Source organism: Calonectris borealis, chromosome 10 (genome assembly GCF_964195595.1).
Source record: "Calonectris borealis chromosome 10, bCalBor7.hap1.2, whole genome shotgun sequence".
Lineage (NCBI taxonomy): Eukaryota > Metazoa > Chordata > Aves > Procellariiformes > Procellariidae > Calonectris > Calonectris borealis.
In genome coordinates this window covers 16,989,910-17,008,899 of record NC_134321.1, presented here as the reverse complement: position 1 = coordinate 17,008,899, position 18,990 = coordinate 16,989,910, and the positions used below count along the sequence as shown (strand labels likewise).

General features: G+C 67.9%; 1 protein-coding gene across 3 annotated transcripts; it reads right to left on the bottom strand.

The window, feature by feature from the left end:
- Positions 1 to 811: 811 nt before the first annotated feature.
- SLC38A3 (solute carrier family 38 member 3) lies at positions 812 to 15,780 on the bottom strand. Of its 3 annotated transcripts, none has more exons than XM_075159100.1 (16): positions 15,683 to 15,780; positions 7,859 to 8,010; positions 7,622 to 7,706; positions 7,411 to 7,526; positions 6,812 to 6,885; positions 6,639 to 6,731; positions 6,462 to 6,543; positions 5,544 to 5,626; positions 5,329 to 5,387; positions 4,692 to 4,865; positions 4,478 to 4,557; positions 3,924 to 4,024; positions 3,698 to 3,822; positions 3,168 to 3,312; positions 2,584 to 2,687; positions 812 to 2,474 (listed from the first exon to the last, which is right to left on the bottom strand). In XM_075159100.1, the coding sequence occupies exons 2-16, from the start codon at positions 7,966 to 7,968 to the stop codon at positions 2,370 to 2,372; spliced, it is 1,536 nt and encodes a 511-aa protein (XP_075015201.1). In that variant the 5' UTR covers positions 7,969 to 8,010; positions 15,683 to 15,780; the 3' UTR covers positions 812 to 2,369. The 3 variants fall into 3 exon arrangements, with proteins under 3 accessions (XP_075015201.1, XP_075015202.1, XP_075015203.1); XM_075159101.1 differs by lacking the exon at positions 15,683 to 15,780 and adding an exon at positions 8,356 to 8,598; XM_075159102.1 differs by lacking the exon at positions 15,683 to 15,780 and having other exon boundaries at positions 7,859 to 8,160.
- Between the last annotated feature and the right edge of the window lie 3,210 nt (positions 15,781 to 18,990).

Genomic DNA, 18,990 nt, shown 5'->3' with positions numbered 1-18,990 from the left:
GGTCCCGCTGCCCTGGGCCGGCCGCCCCCGGCAGGTCTCCCGTGGGCCGGATCCGTGTGTGGGAGCGCAGCGCCCCCTTGCGCCCGCGGAGCCCTGCCCCCCCGCGTGAGAGTCCCCGCGTCCCCGTGGGCCTGTTCCCCCCGCCCGTGCGCTGCTGTCCCCCTGCCTGTGTCCCGGCGGGCGTCCCCCTGTGTGTGTCTGTGTCTGTCTGTCCCCGTGGGTGCGTGGGAGTGTCTGTAGGTCCACGCTGTATGTCTGTGCATGCATGTGCACTGACCCTGTACATGCGTGTCCGTCTGTATGTCCATGCTGTCCTGCTGTATGTCTGTGCATGAGCACACTGACCCTGTGCATGCGTGTCCGTATGTCCGTGCTGTCCCCATGTATGCCTATGCATCCATGCGCATGTGTCTGTATGTCCGTCCTGCCCCACTCTGCGTCCATGTGCACTAACGCTGTGGATGTGTGTCCGTATGTCCATGCTGTCCTGCTGTACATCTGTGCACGTATGTGCACTGACCCTGTGCATCTGTGTCCATATGTCCGTGCTGTCCTGCTGTACGTCTGTGCATTCAGACACACTGACCCTGTGCATGCGTGTCCGTATGTCTGTGCCGTCCTGCTGGACACCTGTGCATCCATGGGCGCTGACCCTGTGCATGCATGTCCGTATATCCCTGCTGTCCCCATGTACATCCATGCATCCATGTGCACGCGTGTCCATATATCCGTGCTGTCCCAGGACGCTGCGTGCCCAGTGCCAGCTTGCGTGCCAGCTCCTCGCCCGCCCCAGTGACGCCTGAGACCTGGGCACGTTCACATCTTTATTCTCACGGCCAGAGGCTTCGCCGGCCTCCTCGCCGGCTCAGACATCGCCCCCACGGATAATTTAAAAGCGTCGCCCCCCCAGCATGGTGCAGGGGTGGCCACGGGGCAGCCGGGCTGGGGACAGAGACGCTGGGGCCGCGCTGCAGCCGGCAGCCCCAGGGCGATGGCGAGGGTCCGCCAAGCCCCTCACTGGCGCCGGGTTACGGCCCCCCCCCCTGCCATATATAGATATGTACATTATACAGAGCTACCCAGAGCAACACAACACATTAAAAAAGATCTACTCTTATATACAGTATTTATAAAAAGCATCCCAGCCTCCACCACCCCGGTAAAAAAATACGTCTCTTATGTACTTCGCCGCAGGACAGCCCCCCCCTGTGCTGCCCACCCTGCTGGGCTGCCCCCCCCCGCTGGGAAGGGAGGCGGGGGTGGGAGAGCCGCTCTCCGGGTTTTGGCATGGCGTGGGGTGTCCCCGCAGCATGGATGGGTGGGTGGGTGGACGGATGGGTGGGTGGGAGAGGGCTGCGGGGGCCTGGGTGCTGGCCCTGGGTGCAAGCCGAGCAGGGCTAGCTTGGGTTCAGGGGGTGCCCATCACCCTGGTGTCTGGGCACACAGACAGGGGGGTGGCTGCAGAGCCCCAAGCTGGCCCCCAGCGAGCGCTGCCCCCAGCCCCCCACACCCCCTCACCTGCGTCCCTCGGCAGGGCCAGGCCCTGGGCAGCCAAGCCGCAGCATGGGCAGGATGCCAGCGGGAGCCAAGCCCCCGGTGTGCGTGCCACGTCCCCAAAGCAATGCGGTCGGTCCCCAAGCATGGCCTGGGGGTCACCAGGCTCCCATCCGTGGGCACTGGGAGCCAACCGTTCCCCTGGCGGGCTCAAGAGCAGCGGGCTGGGTACCATCAGCTGCGGCGGCAGGACCACGCTCGCCCGCAGGGCCAGGGTGCCCCCGCGATGCCAGGGGGGCATCTCGCCAGGGACCGGGGGACATCAGGGGAAGAGGGCGGGTGGCTTGGGCACAGGCGCTGCCAGGGGTCCGACCACCCCGCCAGACCCCAGCCCCCTGCAGACACTGTTCATCAGGGCTCTCGATGCTATCTGGGGAGGCCAGGAAAGTGCCCCGGTCCTCAGCCCCCGCGGCGGGCAGTGCCCCGTGCCCCTGGCAGTGCCCGCTGCCGGTGGCTCTGGGTATGCAGAGATGAGCTCCAGCTGACAGCCAGCTCCCGGTGAGGTAGGGCAGTATTATTCTCCCCATTTTACAGATGGGGAAACTGAGGCGCAGAGCAGGGAGGGTACCCGCTGGAGCAGGTGGGGGGCACAGCACCTGCCCCAGGCTCACTGCCCCACCCCGGGCACAGGTCGGAGGGTCCCCTCGCCTGCCACGGCTCACCCCCCCCCACCACCACCACGGGTGATGGGCAGCGACAGCGGAGGGTCCCCGGGGAAGCCCGGCGGGGCCGTGGCACGGGGGCTGAGCCCAGGGCCGGCTTTCCCTGGGGCACCGGTGGGTGGGGAGGAGGTTGGCGTGGGCACCCGGTGCCAGCTAGTGGCTGCCGCCGCTCTTCCCCCCTCCCGTGGCCCAGTCGATGATGATGAAGCTCAAGCTCATGATCATGAAGAGCACCCCGAGGAGGGCGAAGCAGGCAGCCTGCGGGGACAGGGCAGGGGGTCAGGGACAGCCAGGGTGACAGGGCCCCCAGCCCAGCCCCGGGACCCCCGTCCTTATCCCCGTCCGTGTCCCCCTTCCCCATGCTTACCAAGATTTTGGGAGTGGAGCGCAGCGGCTCCTTGTCCTTGGGCATGATGCGGATGTAGAAGATGGCGGGGAAGATGAAGATGAGGCAGGGAGCGGAGGTGGCACCTGGAGCAGACAGGGACAGAGCGGGCAGAGGCCCCCACCCTGCGGCTCAGCCCTGCCAGCCCCGCTGCTGGACCAGGACCTGTCCCCCCCTCCCTCCCGAGCCCTGGCAAAGCCTTCCAGGAACCCAGGGACACCGTGTCCTGGCACCGTCCCCATGCCCCGCCCCCCGCAGCCAGGGCCTTGGCACCGAGCTGGGCACCAAGCAGGGGGAGCCCAGCTTGGGGGATCAAGGGAAATGCCCAGGGGAAGAGCATGTGCCGGCTGGCAGCGCAGCAAGCATCCGGCACCCCACTGCGGGAACCAGCCTGCCAGGACAGGGACGGGGCTGGGGGACGCCCCACACGCCACCTGGTGCTGGCACGGTGAGAAGGGGAAACTGAGGCACAGGGAGGTCAGGCAAAGCCAAGCGCCAGGCAGGGGCAGGGGCTGGCATGCTGCCCAGCGCCCGAGGGGGGACAGGAGCAGGGCACTGCCACGCACCGATCATGCCGAAGATGCCGAGGATGGAGGGGGCGAAGATGACCAAGAGGTTGATGAAGGTCAGCAGGACTACGGCAATGGTGACATGGCGGATCCAGCTGAAGTCCTTCCCTTGGAACAGCATCTGCTGGATGGCCCGGCGCACCTGGGGACAGGGACAGGGACAGAGTGTCACTCTCCATCCTTGGAGCCAGGGTCTCTCCCATCCCCTGTCCCCACAGTCCTGCTGGTGCCCGTCACCCCTTCCCCTGCCCCTGCCCTGTCCCCATGGCACCACTGGTCCCTGTCACCCCTTCCAGGCCCTGTCCCCATGGCCCTGCCAGTCCCCATCACTCCTGCCCCTGCCCCAGCCCTGTCTCTGACACCCAGCTGGTCCCGTTCCCCAGTCCCTGCAGCCCCGCCGATCCCTGCCACCCTGTCCCCAGGCCTCAGCCCCGTCGCTGCCTCAGTTTCCCCTCTCAAAGCCTGGTGCCAAAGCCCTGTGGCAGCCAGTGGTGGTGGCCACCTGGCATCCCCGCAGGGTCACTCACCGGGAAGAGGACGATGGGGACGGTGAGGGTGACGGCCGTCAGCACGGCCACCCGCACGCACAGGATGAGCACGTCGAAGGGGTCCACCTTGTTGTACGTGTGCAGCAGCTCCGACTCCACGTGGCCTGCGGGCACCAGTGGGGAGCCGCTGGGTCAGCCCTGGCACCACCACTGCCCCGGTGCCGGCATGCCAGCAGGGCCTCCGGTCCCCTCCCCGAGGGCTCACCGTAGAACGTGAGGTAGCCAAAGAGGGCGGCCAAGAAGTACATGAGGTACATGACCATGATGGAGATGTTGGAGATGCACTGCATCTTCTTCTTGGAGGGGCTGTGGGAGATGGCGGGCTCAGCATGGCCCCCACAGCCGAGCCCACCCCGCTCCTGCGGCACCCACCGGCCCCGAGTGCCTGCCCGGTGAGGAGGGGTGATGCCAGAGGGGGCTGTGCGGAGAGGGGCTGCGTCTCCCTCCCCGAGCTGCGTGGTGGGTTGGATCACCCACCACCCACCCACCCTGGGTCATATCACCAATCTCCCAGGTGTGATATCACCCACCACCCACACACCCATTCCAGGTTGCATCACCCACCTCCTGGGACCGATACCACCCATCCCAGGTCCTATCACCCACCACCCACCCACCCACCCAGGGCTGTATCACCCACCATATCCCCTCGTATCCCCATGACGCCCTGGCGCAGGTCCTACACCCGGAGGGTGCTACCTTTGGGTGGGTGCCAGATAAAGCCCACCCCTCCCGTGGGTGCCCCCACCCAGGACTCACTCCTTCAGCTCGGTGTAGATGGGCAGGACCTCGGGGTGGCAGACGAAGGCAAAGGCCATGATGGGGATGGTGTACGCCGTCTGCGCGGGAGGAGGGTGGCTGAGCACTGGGGGCCGAGCCGGCAGGTGCCGCCGGCACTGGGACCACCTGCCTTCATGGGGTGCATGGGGTGGGGGCCCACCCGGAGCCCCAGGGGTGCATCCTGGGCCCCTACCTGGGAGTTCAGGGTGAAGAAGCTGGGGGTGCAGGTGCCCTGCTCGGGGGCCTGGAGGATGGTGTAGCCGTTCTGGTAGTCGCTGGTGCTGACGGGGGTGGCGTTGAGGCTGCCCGTGAGGTTCCCCTCCTGCTCAGGGAGCGGGCAGGGGATCTGGAACTTCTTATAGATGACCTGGGGTGGGGGGACATGGGGACGGTCAGCACCCAGCACCACCACCCCCCAGCACCGGCCGCCTGAGCCGGCTCTGCACCCAGCCGGAGGGTGCCCCTGTTGGGTCCCCTCTACGGGGCACCTTTGCCGGCGGTGCCCCGCGGTGATGCTGGTCCCCTGGCCCGCCCCTGCGAGGGTGGGCAGCGGGGCAGAGCGGGGCAGTGGCACGTGGAGGGGCCGTGTGCGCGGTTCCCCCCCCCCCGGCACCCTCTCCCTTCCCCTTTTCCCGGCGCTCAGCTCCTTCAGCTGAAAATAACCCAGCAGCGTGACAGCACCGCCACGGTGTCTCTGCAGCCCGGAGCGCCTGCTGTCCCCGCTGTCCCCGCTGTCCCCGCAGCACGGCTGCGCACTGGCGGAGCCATCCACGCCGGCAGAAGGGATGCTTGGCACCCCGAGCCGCCGGCACGTGCCGGCAGGTGCTCACCGAGATGAGGAAGAAGGCCATACAGCTGAGGGAGAAGCCGCTGGCGTAGCCGAGGTAACCTGGGGAGGGAAGAGAGCGGCCGGTGGGCACGGGCAGGACCCCCACGCTGGTTGGGTGCCCTCTCCTTGCCCGCCACCCCCAGGCTGGCACCGTCACCCTGCGGGAGCCCCGGGGTGCCGGACCCTGGTGCCGCACGCAGCATCCCCCTGACTTACCCAGCTGCTTCATGAGGGCCAGGGGCAGGATAATGGTGACGGAAACCAGGATCACCAGGTAGTTCCCGTTCATGTACCAGTCCCTGGAAGCAGAGGGCCTGCTCACTGCCCCACTCTGCCGGGGCATGGCAGGCACAGGCAGCCATCGGGGGGGCTGTCTGCTATCTGTGGGGACCCCAGAGCTGGCAGCCCCAAGGACCCCGGAGCTGGCATCCCTGGACCCCTGAGCTGGCATCCCCAGGGACACTAGCATCCCCTGAAGCTGGCATCCCTGGGGACCCCTGAGGCCAGCATCCCTGGGGGCCCTTGAGCTGGGGTCCCACTACCCCCATAGTGGTGCACCCCCAAGGGCTAGAGCTGCTGCGGGCAGGCTGACAACTGCTGCAGCGGGAGGACGCGGGGACAAGGGTACCAGCACCTGCAAGGGGGCTCAGCCAGGTCCTCAATGCCCCAGGTGGAGGCAGCCGCCCCCGGCCGCCTGCGGGGCAGGGACTCTGCCCACCCCCGGTCCCACGTGCAGTCGCGCACCCCAGAGCAGCTGGGATGCCCAGTCCTGGACTGGTGGAGGTCCCAGTGGCAGCCCTGCCCAGCATCTGCCCAGCTCTCATCCCCCGTGCTGCAGGGTGGGGATGTGGGCACGGCGTGGGGACACCCATTCCCAACCAGAGCCCTCATGTCCCCCCCACAGCCCCGGGCTCTGCTCAAGGAGGAAAGCCTGATCTCAAGGGGATGTGAGGAGCAGGGATTGGAAGTTCAGCCCGGTTTAATCCCACCCAGGGGCTTATTCAGCACTGACGGTTATCAAAAATAGTAGTGGCTTAATGGCACTAAATCCCCGCCGTGGGCTGCACAGCTGGAGCCGAAGCCCCGGCGCCTGCCCGGGGAAGGCACGCCGCAGCGTGGGCAGGAGGCACTCACGTGGTCTTCTCCTCCAGGTTGAGGAAGGTCTGGATGACGAGAGGCACTTCAGATTTGACGATGTACAGGTAGCTGGACATGGCTGCAGGGCAGAGCGAGGTCAGGCTGTGCCAGCGTGCTCCGGTCGCGTGTCCCCCCGCAGCCCCGCCAGGTCCCCCCTCCCAGCCCCGTCCTCACCTCCGATGTTCTGCAGCGTGATGGCAATGGCCGCGGCCAGCTTCCCCGGCGTGCCGAAGGCTCGGTAGCCCAGCTGCTCATAGGCGCGGATGCCTGAGGGATGGGGAGCGGTGGTGGGGTGAGGGTCAGGAGGGGACAGCCCGGCACGACCCCACCAGGGACCCGGCACTCACCCACGATGCCGGAGGACTTGAGCAGCAGGTGGATGGAGTAGCTGGAGAGCAGGGCCACCGCCGTCAGGAGGAAGCTGTGGGAGGACAGCGCCGTCACCAGCGGATCACAGCACGAGGTTCGGACACAGCCGTGGGGCAAATCCCGCGTGGGCAGGCTCTGCTTGCAGGCAGCTGCCCTGGCAGGCCACCCGGCCCCTCGCCTCCGCACCGGCTGGGTGCTCACAGGGCGGATGGGCCGTGGGGTGTGGGCACCCCAGAGCCGTGGGACTGCCCCAGCCCTGTGGGTCCGTGTCCCCACACCCGAGGGGAGCCGGCACCCACATCCTTTGGGCCACGTGGGGAAATCTGGTCTTGCATGAAGGAAGTCAAGCCTTCATCCTCCTCCTCCTCCTCCTCCCCAGTGGGGCACAGCACCCGGCAGGGGCAGACAGGCTCATGCCAGGGACAGGCATTGCTCAGGGAGCAGGACGCTTGTCCCTGCATCACCCCAAGCCAGGGACCCCTTTCTCACCCACACCTCTAGCACCCACCGATCCCCTTAGAGAAGCCCCCCCCACCCGGCCCCCCCAGCCAAGCCCCCGCGGGCAGGCAGCACTCACAGGAAGAGGATGATGCCAGTGTTGGCCATGGCGTAGGCCAGCCCCAGGATGCCGCTGCCCATGATGGCGTTGCTCAGGTTGAAGACAGACATCCCGAAAGACGTCTTCCCTTCGAACTGCGCACGTAAGACACGACAGGGAGGGGACGCGCCGGTCACATCGGGAGCTGTCCCCGTCCCCCTGCCACCGCGGTGCCCGCACCGATACTCACGTCGGTGAAGTGCGTCTGCTTCTTCTCAGCGCCGTGGGGCAGGAACTCCTCCATCTCCGCTGCACCGGACTGGTTCTCCTCAAACCTGGACATCAGAGGGAGGGGGGTGAGGCCAAAGCAGAGCCGGGGGCCACCATGCCCCTCCCTGTGCCATGCTGGCTGGCATCACATGGGCAGGGAGCAGCCAGGAGGACGCCCCTGGGGTGCTGGCACCCCCGTTTGTCCCCATGCCTCTACCTGTCACCCGCCATCGAGGGGACGGTGGAGGCAGTGAGCGCGGTTGCGTGCTTCCCGTTGGGCACCAGCTCCACCATCTCGGCCTGGAGGGGCACATCCGTGGCATCCATGGCGGGGAGGCGGCTAGGCTCGCTGCGGGCTCTCCTTGGGCTCTGCAAAAGGGGGGCAACGGGGGTCCGGTTCTGGGCAGGAGATCCTACAGGTGCCTCATGCGCTGGGGATGCCCGAGTCAGGCTCGGCACCAGCACTGCTGGCACCGCAGGGACAGGCACCCGGGGCGGCCGGGCATCACCACGGCTGGACTTCTCCCTTCTGTTTGCTCAGCACACAGCGCCCTGCGGAGCTCGCCCCAGCTCTGACAGCCCCACGAGGGTCCCCAGCGAGGACTGTCCCCGTGCCTGGCCAGCCGTCCCGCAGCCCACCCCGCGGGGCCGCTCCGCTCCCCTGCCCGCAGCACAGCGCCAGCCCCGGAGCCTCTGTCCGTGACGCCTGCCCACCTCCACTCCTCTGCCCGCAGCTCTCGGCTCCGTGCCTCAGTTTCCCCTCCCGGAGACGGGTGCCGACAGGTGAGCGGGGCGTTTCGGAGGGCAGCTGGGGATGGGGCGGGGAGCTCGGGGACCCCCCAGCCACCGCCGTTACGTAAAGCCTGCGGCGCTGCCCAGCGCGAAGGGCTCACCCGCGTCCCACCGCCCGGTGCCGGTGCTGCCGGGGTGCCAAGGCAGGGGGCTCAGGGGCACGTCAGGGCCAGACAAACGGAGCAGGAAAGAGCGCGGGGCCGGGAGACAGCTCCTTGGCAGGGGAAGGCGGCCGGGCTGCCGAGCGCGGGACGCCTTGGCACGCCGCACAAAGCCGCTTCTGTGCGAGCCCCGGCCCTCCCTGCCCCGCTGGGAAACGGCACAGGGTGGCTTTCTGGGGCAGGCTGGCAGCCGGGGCAGGGTCCCCCGCCACCCCCAGCTGCCCTAGGGGACTGGGGTCCCCCCCGCCCGGCTGGGGGTCTCCACCTCAGGGCTGCAGGACGATGCCACCCGGTCCGAGGCAAGGGCTGGCCGGGATGCGGCGCAGTCCCTGACCCCAGGAGGATGATGCTGCCCCGTCACCCCAGCGCCTGGGGTCCCCGCGGGGTGAGCAGGGGACATGCCAGTCTTTGTGCTCCCAGGGGATTGGTGGCCCCCGGGGACCAGGCGAGCCTTCCCATGGCACTGCCAGGGTGGGGAGACACCAGGGCCAGCAGCCCTCCCGGCATGCAGGGGAAGGATGCCACGGCAGGGCACGGGTGCCAGCAGCTCCAGGCTCCTGAGCTGCTGCCCTGCCTGTCCCTGCCTGTCCAGGCCACCGAGGAGATCTGGCAGGGTCATCCCAGGCCACGCGCCGGCTACCGGCAATGTCGGGGGGACCGAGTCCCTCAGGCTGGCCCGGGGTGGGGGGCACACGGCTGGGCCACCCCACCTGCAGCACCCAGCCCGGTGGGGAAACTGAGGCGGGGCACATGCCAGCGGGGACCAGAGCAGGGAGGCTCAGCCGTGCGGGGGAAGAGAGGGAAGCGCAGGGCGGGCACTGGGCGATGATTTATCCCCTCCGCTAGGCCTCCGCTTGGGCCGGATCCAGGCACGAACAAGGCTGCCAGCACGTCCAAACGCCGCCGTTAACTCTGCGCCTTCCCACCGCCACAGGCGGGCATCGCCGAACCCACCACTCCCGATGCCAGGCTTGAGGGGGGCCGCCAGGTCCCTGGTGCTCCATCACCTCCCCAAACGCCCCCAGCGCCGCCGGGCTGCCCGCAGGCAGGGCTCCGTTGCACCCCACCGGCGGCGGGCAGGAGCTGCCCCGCTCCCCCTGCCCGCTCCCCCGCGGGCGCCGGGGAGGCTGGGCGCTCTCCTCTGCAGCCCCTTTCTTCTCCCAGGTTATAATTACACCTCGCCGGACGGCTCAGGAAATACCAGCCTCTTCCCCCAAGCGCCTCTCGGAATAGCAAGCGGCACGGCCGGCCTCATTTTGCATGCACCGGGCTTAGCACCGCCACCCAGACGCTTCCTCCCGCCGGGCAGCACTGGCACAGCCCTGGCACAGCCCCGACACCACTCGCCGTCACCTCCCTGGCGAGCCCCGGCCTTTGCCCCTCGGCCAGGGTCTCCCAGCACCGGCAGCCAGGGAAGGGGGGGGAGATGAAAGGGGAGGGAACGGGAGACGCTTCGATCGGGCAGAGCGTGCCCTGCCTGCCGCTGTTTGCCTTGCGATAAGGCTGGGCAGAACAGCAAATACGTGGAGCGGCGGATGGCCCCGGGGGGCGGGTGGGTTCACCCCTGTCCCTGTGTGCCCGCCTCAGCTGGGGACCCTCCGCTCCGGGCAAAGAGCATCTCCCTGGGGGTCTCTTCCCACGGCGTGTCGGCCCCGAGAGCCCCAGCCCAGCGCGGGGCTGCCATGCCGCCACACGGACGGGCTGCTGCCACCCTCACTGCCGCGTCGGGCAGCCCATGTGCCGCCCAGCATTGTCCCCCTCCTGACCGCCAGCCCCAGCTCGCCCACCCTGATGGCGTGGGCACGGCCACGTGCATGGGCACAGAACCCCCCCCACGCTGTGGCACCCAGGGCCGTGTCCCTGGGGGTGCTGAGCCAGCTCCATTGATTTCCCAGCGTGCGCCTGTCCGCTGCCTGCCGGCTCCGGGTGACGAGGATGGTGACAGCCCCACTGCACCAAGACCTCCCACCTCTCCCCACCCAGCCCCAGCTCTCCCCGGGGGCTGCTCCTGCTGTCCCACCGCTCGGTGACACCGGGGACCTCGTCCACCCCACCAACCCTCCAGCGTGGCCAGGAAGCCCGAGCCGGGCCCCGGTGCCGTCCCGCAGCCCCCCCGCGGGGAACGTCGAGCCGTATGCGTGGGGCGGCACGTACCCTCCCCGCCGGCCACGTCTGCGCACCAGGGAAGGCTACGTTTGGTCTTGCACGCCGCGTCCCGGCCAGCACAGATGCCTGCCCCCCCTCGCCAGGATGGGGACACGTGTGTGGGGCGGCAGGGCTCCCAAATCCCTTCCCTGCCCTGGCAGGCAGGCAGCAGGCAGCCCTGGGCTCACCCCGGCCCCCTGCCAGCCTTCCCCGGCGGCTGGGGCACCATGGCGGGGATCCGGTCCTGGAAGGGGCTGCATCTCGCTGCCTGACACCTCGCTTCCACCCGGATTTTATTTAAAAGGTGGAAAATCCCAGCTGGGAGCAAGGCACAGCCAGGAGTCGGGGGGCTGGGGCAGGGGAGCTCCGTCGGCAATGCCAGCGGGATGTGTTGGATGGGGGGTCCATCGCACCCAGCAGCGTGGTGAGGAGGATGCCCGGCCCGTTCCCCCGATCAAGCCTCGGCACGGCACACTCCCCGCAAGAGCACGCCATGCCGGCGGGAGTACGGCACACAGGGGGACTGGCAGCCGCTGCCCGCCAGCCCTGCCTGCGCCACAGGGGTGCCAGCCCGGGGTGCGATGACCCACTGTGCCCCGCAGCCCATGACACCCATCCATGGGCACCCACTGCTCCCACCCATGGGGGATGAAGGCGCTGGGTCTCCCTGCCAGCGAGTGGGTGCTCCCCCGGGCTGGAGACCCCCGCAGGGCAGAGACCCCCTCCCCATCTCCTCTCCCTCTGCAGATGAATCCTGGCTAATCCGCCCCAGCTGGGGCCGTGGGACTATTCCGGGTGGTAATCCGGCTTTAGCACCAAGCCTGCCGCAGCTGCCGGCCTGCGTGCTCACAGCCAGGTACGCCGCTGCCGCCGGTGTGTGCCGGGGGGCCAGCAGCAAGGTCCGCCCAGCCGTGCCCACCTGCCCAGGAGGCTGTCTGGGTTTCAGGGGAGCCGGGCACGCAGAGGTCTCACGTTCCCTGGGGCTGCGCTGGTGACAGCCCTCCCAGAGAGGCAGTGCAGACATACGGGCAGGGATGCCAGCCATGTACCCCCACTGCCATCAGCCCCCAGCCCTGGGGTTACCCCTGGCACTGCTGCTGGGCACAGAGTGACCCCCAGCTTGGGTCCCTGGTCAGCCCCCAGCACCGCCGTGGGCACAGGGGTGTGCGGGCACGCGGGCAGAGCTGGGGCAACAGCCCGAGCCTCGGGGGTCCCTGGGCATCACCTCCCCGGGGAGGTTGGCTCCAGCAGGGCAGGGACATGCGGTGGGGGGGCACCCCCACACCTCCCCTTGCCCCTCCACAGAGACACCCCCCCCCAGGGCAGCCTGGGAGCCCGGGTGCTGGGAGCAGAGCCAGCCCGACCCTGTGGGAGCAGGGCCTGCCCTTCCCCCCCCAGCACACACAGACGTGGCTTTCCCCCTGACCTGCCTTCCTAAAATTAGCACCCAAAACCTGTTTTTAAACCTACGGCATTTCTCCCCCCCCACCTCCCAGCCAAGCAAAGGCAGTGCCACCGTCCCACCTCCCCTGCGGGCAGCGGGCACCCAGAAAGGCAAATCCAGCTGCCCAGGGGCACGGCCAGGCACCTCAGCTTTGGGGTGAGGGCTCTGGGGTGTACCCCCACGTGCACAGGACACCGGCAGCCATGCGGAGGGACGATTGGAGGCAACCTGCCCAGTGCACAGCTCGAGAACCCCTCTGGGTAGCCCCACTGTAGACCCCCTCCGAATAGACCTGCTGGAGACCCTCATGAGATAGCCCCCCAGACAGCCAGGCCAGTCAGCCCCACTCATGGTCCCAGCATGAGCTGGGCAGCATGGTCACCACTCCTGGGCTCACCTAGCCCTGGGGCGACCTGGGGTTTCAGCCCCAGTTACTGCACCATGGCTCAGCCTCAGGCCAGGCGATGCCCCCAGCGCTCCGGCCAGAGCAGAATTGGCAGCGGCAAGAAGGAGCAAGTGGCTCTCAAAGCCGCTGTCCCGGCTAGCAAGGCTCCAGCAGCACCAAAACCTAGCCCTGCAGCTCCGGGCCGTCCCCACTGCACTGTGCGGGGAGCGGTACCCACCTGGGGTCTTCCCTTGGAGAGCACAAGTGGCACCCGTGTCCTCGGGGACGGCTCTGCCCGAGCCCAGGGCCCTGCCCGCAGGCAGAGCGTGCTGACGGCTGGGCTGGCTCACAGCCACCGGCCCCAGCACCATCCTGCAGTAATGGACGTGCTGGGGTCTGGGACACACCAGGGAGGGGAAAGGCACCGCAGGGAAGGGGGTGGCGGAGCCAAACATCACAGGGGGGCCATGGGGAGGGTTTTCCAGCGCCAGAGCCACGGCACGACTCAGCCACGGCAATCCCCTGCCAGCCGCACACCCCAGGATAGGGCCACGGGGAGAGCGAGGGGCTGCGGCGCGGGTACCAGCCACCACCATCATGCCAGGTCCCCCACATCCAAGCACCAGTACCGAGGCGAGCTGGAAAGAGCAGTGGGGAAACTGAGGCCAGGCGAGGGCAGCCGTGCCCAGTGCCGGGACAGCCCGGGCTGCCGCTGACACAACCCGGCGTGGAAGGAAGGGGTTGAGCCCGTAGCTGGACAAGCCAGGCAGCAGAGGCACCTGGCAGCATGGGGATGGGGACAGGGATGGGGACAGGCTGGGCACAGCACGAGGCTGGTGGCACCCAGCATGGCTCTGGAGGAGGCCAGGTGAGATGGCAGCTTGAACCCAAAGCATCTCAGCCGGCTCTAGGCTCGATGTTGGGTTTTGCTTTAAACTTAAAGCCAGCGCACTGCCCGTCAGGAGCTCAGGGCCACCTGGGGAGGATGGTGGCACGGATGGTGGCACTGCGGGGACTGATGGGCCTGAAAAAAACACGTTAGGTTTTCTATTGCACCTCTGGAGATGCGTTTCGCCTTGGAAGCAAGATGCTTTCCAGGAGTTCCCACTCCCTAAAACACACCCGGCCTTGGCGGGACGACACCGAGGGGTCGATGGCAAAAAACCAAGCTGTCATTTGCTGCAGGCAGCGCCGGACACACCGGGAGGGACTGGCCTCAGCTGCGGCCTCATGTCCCCCCTGACACCTCAACACCCCCAGAACAGCACCCTGTCCCAAACAGGGGCCACAACCTGCCCAAGCCCCGGGGACCGCTGCTGCCCCCGGCCCTGCCACTCCCGCCATTGGGCCATGCCACCCGCCTGGCACGTCCTCCCCGGCCCGGGGACAGCACGACCACGGCTGGCTGTCCCCTACCGGCATAGGGGACCCAGCCGGCCCCGGACCTGCGTCAGCAGCCGGGGAGGTCTGCGGCTGTTGAGACCCACGCGGCGAGGAGGGCCGGAGGCACGGGGGGCCCGTCCTGTCCCCAACCCACCTCTGTTTTCTCAAGGGCTGCATTTCCAAAGGAGCCCGTGGGATCCCGCTCCTTCCCCCCGTCCCCACGCGCCAAGGAAAATAGGCTCTGCCGGCGCCTGTTTGTTTGCCGTGGCTGTGGCCCCGGCGTGTGATTACAGCTGCAGCACGGCCGGGTGCTGTGGAGCCCTTTGCACCTCGGCCAGGCTCCCCCACGGTGCTGGCACCCCCCCCATGCCGTCCCCGGGCCGGCCGGGGTGCCCCCGCTGCCCCCCAGCATCCCTGGCCACCGGAGCCAGGGCAAGCCGGCGCTCGGTGCCCCAGGAACAGGGCACCATCCCGCAGCACAGGGGGCTTTCTCTGGGGTGCCCCCACGAAGCCGGGGGCCGAATGCATACCGGTGGCTGGCAGCAGGCACCAGGCAGGTCTAACGGTTCAGCTTGGGTTGGATCCAAACGCCAGTGGAAAATTCCCCGTCTCCTCCGCGGCAGCTTGGCACAGCCGTGCCCTCCACAGCCAGCCGGGGCTCAGCCCCATGCCGGGACTCTGCCTCCCCTCCATCCCACCTGCCGAGGACTTGCCGGGTCCCCTGGCTCGCCCGTGCCACCGCAGCGCCAGCCGCCGGCACAGGGAGCCCGGGGCCAGCAGCCGCCTACTGTGCCTCAGTTTCCCCTTGGGAAAGGTTTCTCTCCAGCGGGACGTTTGCAAGCTGCCCTGGGCAGAGCAGGCCACCATGCCGGCTGACATGGGACATGCATGGCCAGCAGGAATGCAATGTGCCGCCTGCTTCCCCGCACCGCCGCCCCAGCCAGCCAGGCTCTATAAATACCCCGGCCTGGGGAAGCGCTGCGTGCACGGCCAAACTGAGCCCCGGCAGCGCCTGTGGCAGCTCTCCCCGGCCGCTCTCCCTGGCCGTGCCCCCCGCCGCGCACCGCTCCTCGCCCCGACACCCGATCCCGACCGCTTCCAGCCTTAAGAAACATATGTTGTTCCCACGGGAGATTAAAAATTAAAGCGGAAAAAAAGGGAAAGAAAAGGGAGTTTGGGGGCTGGTGTTATTATCAGCAAAGCGGGCAGCGATGCCGAACCCCCCACCCAGCACCGCGCCGCGGGCAGGAGCTTTGCCTGGGTGTTAGGGTGGAAAGGCGGCAAGGCAGGGCTCTGCCTTCCCTCTGCCCTCGCAGGATTTGTTACCCACCCGTGGGAGGGTTTCAGCAGCTGGAGAGGGAAGTGGCAGGAGAAAAGCAAAGCAAACAGCCCCGGGGCGCTGCCACCTGCCAGGGCTGCCGGAGCCCCGGAGCCCGGAGCCTTCCCCCGGGGCTGCCGGGGGAGTCGTCCAGCTCCGGGAGGCGGAGGAGGAGGTGGAAGAGGGGAGCAGGGGATTGCGGGGAGCGCCGGGCTGCGGGAGGAGAGCGGGGCCGGGCGGGGGGCGAAGGGAGATGGGTCGGGGGGGTTAGAATGGGGTGCTGGGTGGGACTAAGGGAAGGCGAGGAGTCCAAGCCCTCGGCAGTCTTCAGCCACGGAGTTTCCCGAAGGAGAAGGCAAAAGGCACGGGGGTGCGTGCAACTGGGGGGGGGGGGGGGGGGGGGGGGAACTTACCTGCCCCCCTCTCCGGCGGTGCCTCTGCTGCGGGCTGGGGCGAGCAGCCCCCGGTGGCCAGCCCCGCGGTGCCGCGGATTAGAGACTAGCCTGCGGCCGTAATCCCGGCGGAGCCGGAGATTAAACCGGAGCCGGGCCCGCCCCCAGCGCGGCGGCTCCCAATCTCCGCGCCGCCGGGGCAGCGTCAGGGGCAGCGCCGGGGAGGGACCGGCGGCGGGGGGGGAGCGCACCCGGCTGCGGCCCCCGCCCCGGCCCCGCCTCGCCCACCGCCCCCTCGGCTATGGCCGTCCCTCCGGGCATCGCCGCCGCATCGGGCATTGGTGCCTCACCGGGCATGGCCACCCCCCGGGCATCACCCACCCCCGGGGCACCCCTCGCGCACCCATCGTGTCCCACTGGGCATCGGTACCTAATCGAGCATCTCCACCCCACCGGGCATGGCCACCCCACCAGGTATCGGTGCCCCACCGGGCATGGCCACCCCACTGGGCACCAGTGCCCCACCAGGCATCACCACCCCACCTGGCATCGCCACCCCACCAGGCATCACCACCCCACTGGGTATCACCACCCCATCTGGCATCACCACACCACCAGGCATCACCACCCCACTGGGTATCGCCACCCTGCTGGGCATCACTGCCCGGAGCACCCAGGGGCTGCTGCTGGAGGCCAGCAGCCGGTGCTCAAAGCAGCGGGGCTGTCCCAGTTGCCCTAATGTAATCTGAAGGGCTAAATCCAGCAGGCGTCGAGCACGGGCACTGGGTCTTCTCCCCTCTTAGCAAGGGGCAGAGTCACCCCACAGCCGGGGAAGGTTCTCCCCAGCTCCCCCCACAGCCAGCTTCTCTCCCCAGCCTGGGAAGCTCAAGCTGCCCCCACGTTAAACCAGCCCAGCTGGCTGCCCTGCTCAGGGGTGCCTGCTGCCCCTGGGGTGGCCGCCCCGGCACCTCCGAACACTAAGAGCAAACAGTCCACATGGAATCATCCCAACGTCACCCAGAGTGGAGAGGACACTCCGGTCACCTCCTCCGGTCTCCATCAAACTTCCTCGCTTGAGCTGAAACACCTCTTTTTTCATGGAGACCAAATTTTGTGTGTCCCCACGAAAATGCCCCAAAGCGGAAACTTCTTCTCCCAAGAGCATCCCATGCGCTGCAGGGAGAGCCAGGAGCTCCTGGCCAGCCACCAGCCGTGTCCCCGCAGGTTCCCTGCCCCTTCCAAAGGGCTGTCACCCCCAAACCGCCTCCTGCCCTGCTCAGCAGGGCACCCTGCTCCTCTGCCCTGCCTGGCTTTTACTTCAGAGGAAAATCTTTGGTGTCCACACCGCAGCAAGGTGGGGGCTCGATGCACCCACCTCCCCATGCAGAGCAGCGAGCCCTGCACAGCAGCTGCACATTGGCAGGACGGCTCCGCACATTGCTGGGAGGCTTTATTTGTGTTACGCATATCTTTCATAAATCCTGGGGAAACCTCAGGCGGTCTGGGATGGAAATGACTCCTCCGGCCGGCAGCGAGCGTCGCCATCGGGCTGGGAGGAGGAAAACCTCCCCTTGCCCCGCCGGCAGCAGTGGCACCCTCTCACCCGGCCGTTGCGGGACGTTAAATATTCAGCGGCATCTCTGCCCTCGTGCTCCTGGCAATCCCACGGCTCCTGTTACTGCTGCTCTCCTTTGGCCGGAGACATCCATTAACTAATTTCTAATAACAGCAGCATGCGTAAGTGCTGAACCAGCGCTAGCTGGCACGCCGGGGGACCGGAGGCAGCCAGGTTTGGCAGGGTGGGGGGGGGGGTCGGAGGCACCCAGAACCATGGGCATGGCTGGGCTCAAGCCATCCACTTAACCCTTCCCCTGCCCTGGCGAAGGCGGGTGCCAGCCACGTGGCACCGGTGCGGAGACGTTCCCCGGGGACGGGCGGCAACACGCCTCACCGTTGTAACAGGAGGCTGAGAGCTGCCGCCCTGTAAGCAAACACGGTGCAGGCAGCTGGGGACGGGGACAGGCAGCGCGGCCCCATGGCACATGGGGTGCAGTACCCACCGGTGGGGTGGGCATGCTGCGGGGCTGGGGTGCAGGCAGTGACTCAGAGCCTGCCCACTCCTTCCCAGCCTCAAAATGCTGCCCTTTGCCTTTTCCTGTGGGCTCAAATGAAGCCATGCCCCCTTTTTATTGTCCCCTCTCTTGTCCTTTGGCATGTGATATCCCTCTCCATCACCTCCTCTGTGTCAGCTGGGCAGAGGAGATGGCCACGCCGTCCCCACCGTGCCCAGCTGAACCTTTGAGGAAAATGAAAGCAATGAGAAGGAGAGGGAAAGGGAGCAAAGACATCCCCAAACCTCCCAGCGCCTGGCCCAGAGGGTCCCCGCACCCCACAACCAGCACGCAGTGGCTCCAGCCCCGTGCAGCTGGGCTGGCCATGCAGGGGGGAGCCAACACAGGGACCAGTCCCTTCACTGCAGCCGGGGGCTGCCCGGGAGAGGGATGGGCTAAGACCCTCCTCTCGGCCCCTCGAGCCCCCCAGCCAGCGGTGCTTCCCTGGCACAGCACGGGGCAGTTTCGCCGCCGGCTCTGGGGGTGTCAGGCCTGTGCCTGGGCTCCAGCAGATTGAGAAACTGCAGCCGTGCGGTTTTCTCCGGCCAGCTGGAAAGTCTGACGCTGGATTCCCGGATGTGAGGAGCCTTTGGGGGAGCGCGGCGCAGCACGGCGCGTCCCGCCGGCAGCATTCTGCCTCGCCGGTGGCGGGGAGCTGAGCGCTGTGCCAGCTGTGCCATGCTGGCAGCCCTCAGCCGCAGCCCACCCCTGTGCGCTTTGCCCTCTCGCCAAGCCCCCCAGCCAAAACCTTCCCTATTTTTCATTCTTTGGCCATGCTTGGAGATCGAGCAGATTAACGTGAGCCCATAAGAGCCTCAAGAGCATCCCAGCACAGGACGAGGCCGGCCAGGACCCAGCCACGAAGGAGCGGGTGCCGCGCATGGCCGGGGCGTGCTCTCCTTGTCACACCTGGTTTCCTCGCCCGGCCTCTGCGCCTGCTGCCTGCCGCTGCCCGCTGTTCCCAGGGCCAAGGTGGGAGATGGCGGGAAGATGCGGCGGAGATAACAGATCTGCCTCCAAAGCGGTGTCCCCCCGCACGCTGCCACCCCGGCCTCTCTGGCAAGAAGCCTCCCGGCACTTGTCCTTGCTGGGAACACGCCGGCGGGTGCCTCTGGTCCCCGGTACCGGCCATCCCGCAGGCACGGCCCCAGCACCCAGCAGGGGTTCTGAGACCCCTGCTGCGCCCCAACCCCATCACCAGGGAGCAAGTGAGGCAGG

Excerpts from the sequence above, each read along its gene's own strand:
- SLC38A3 (XM_075159100.1), bottom strand. The coding sequence starts at position 7,968 with ATGGATGCCACGGATGTGCCCCTCCAGGCCGAGATGGTGGAGCTGGTG. Across the intron at positions 7,707-7,858 it reads CCCTCGATGGCGGGTGACAG|GTTTGAGGAGAACCAGTCCG; the intron begins GTAGAGGCATGG and ends TCTGATGTCCAG. Across the intron at positions 7,527-7,621 it reads AGCAGACGCACTTCACCGAC|TTCGAAGGGAAGACGTCTTT; the intron begins GTGAGTATCGGT and ends TTACGTGCGCAG.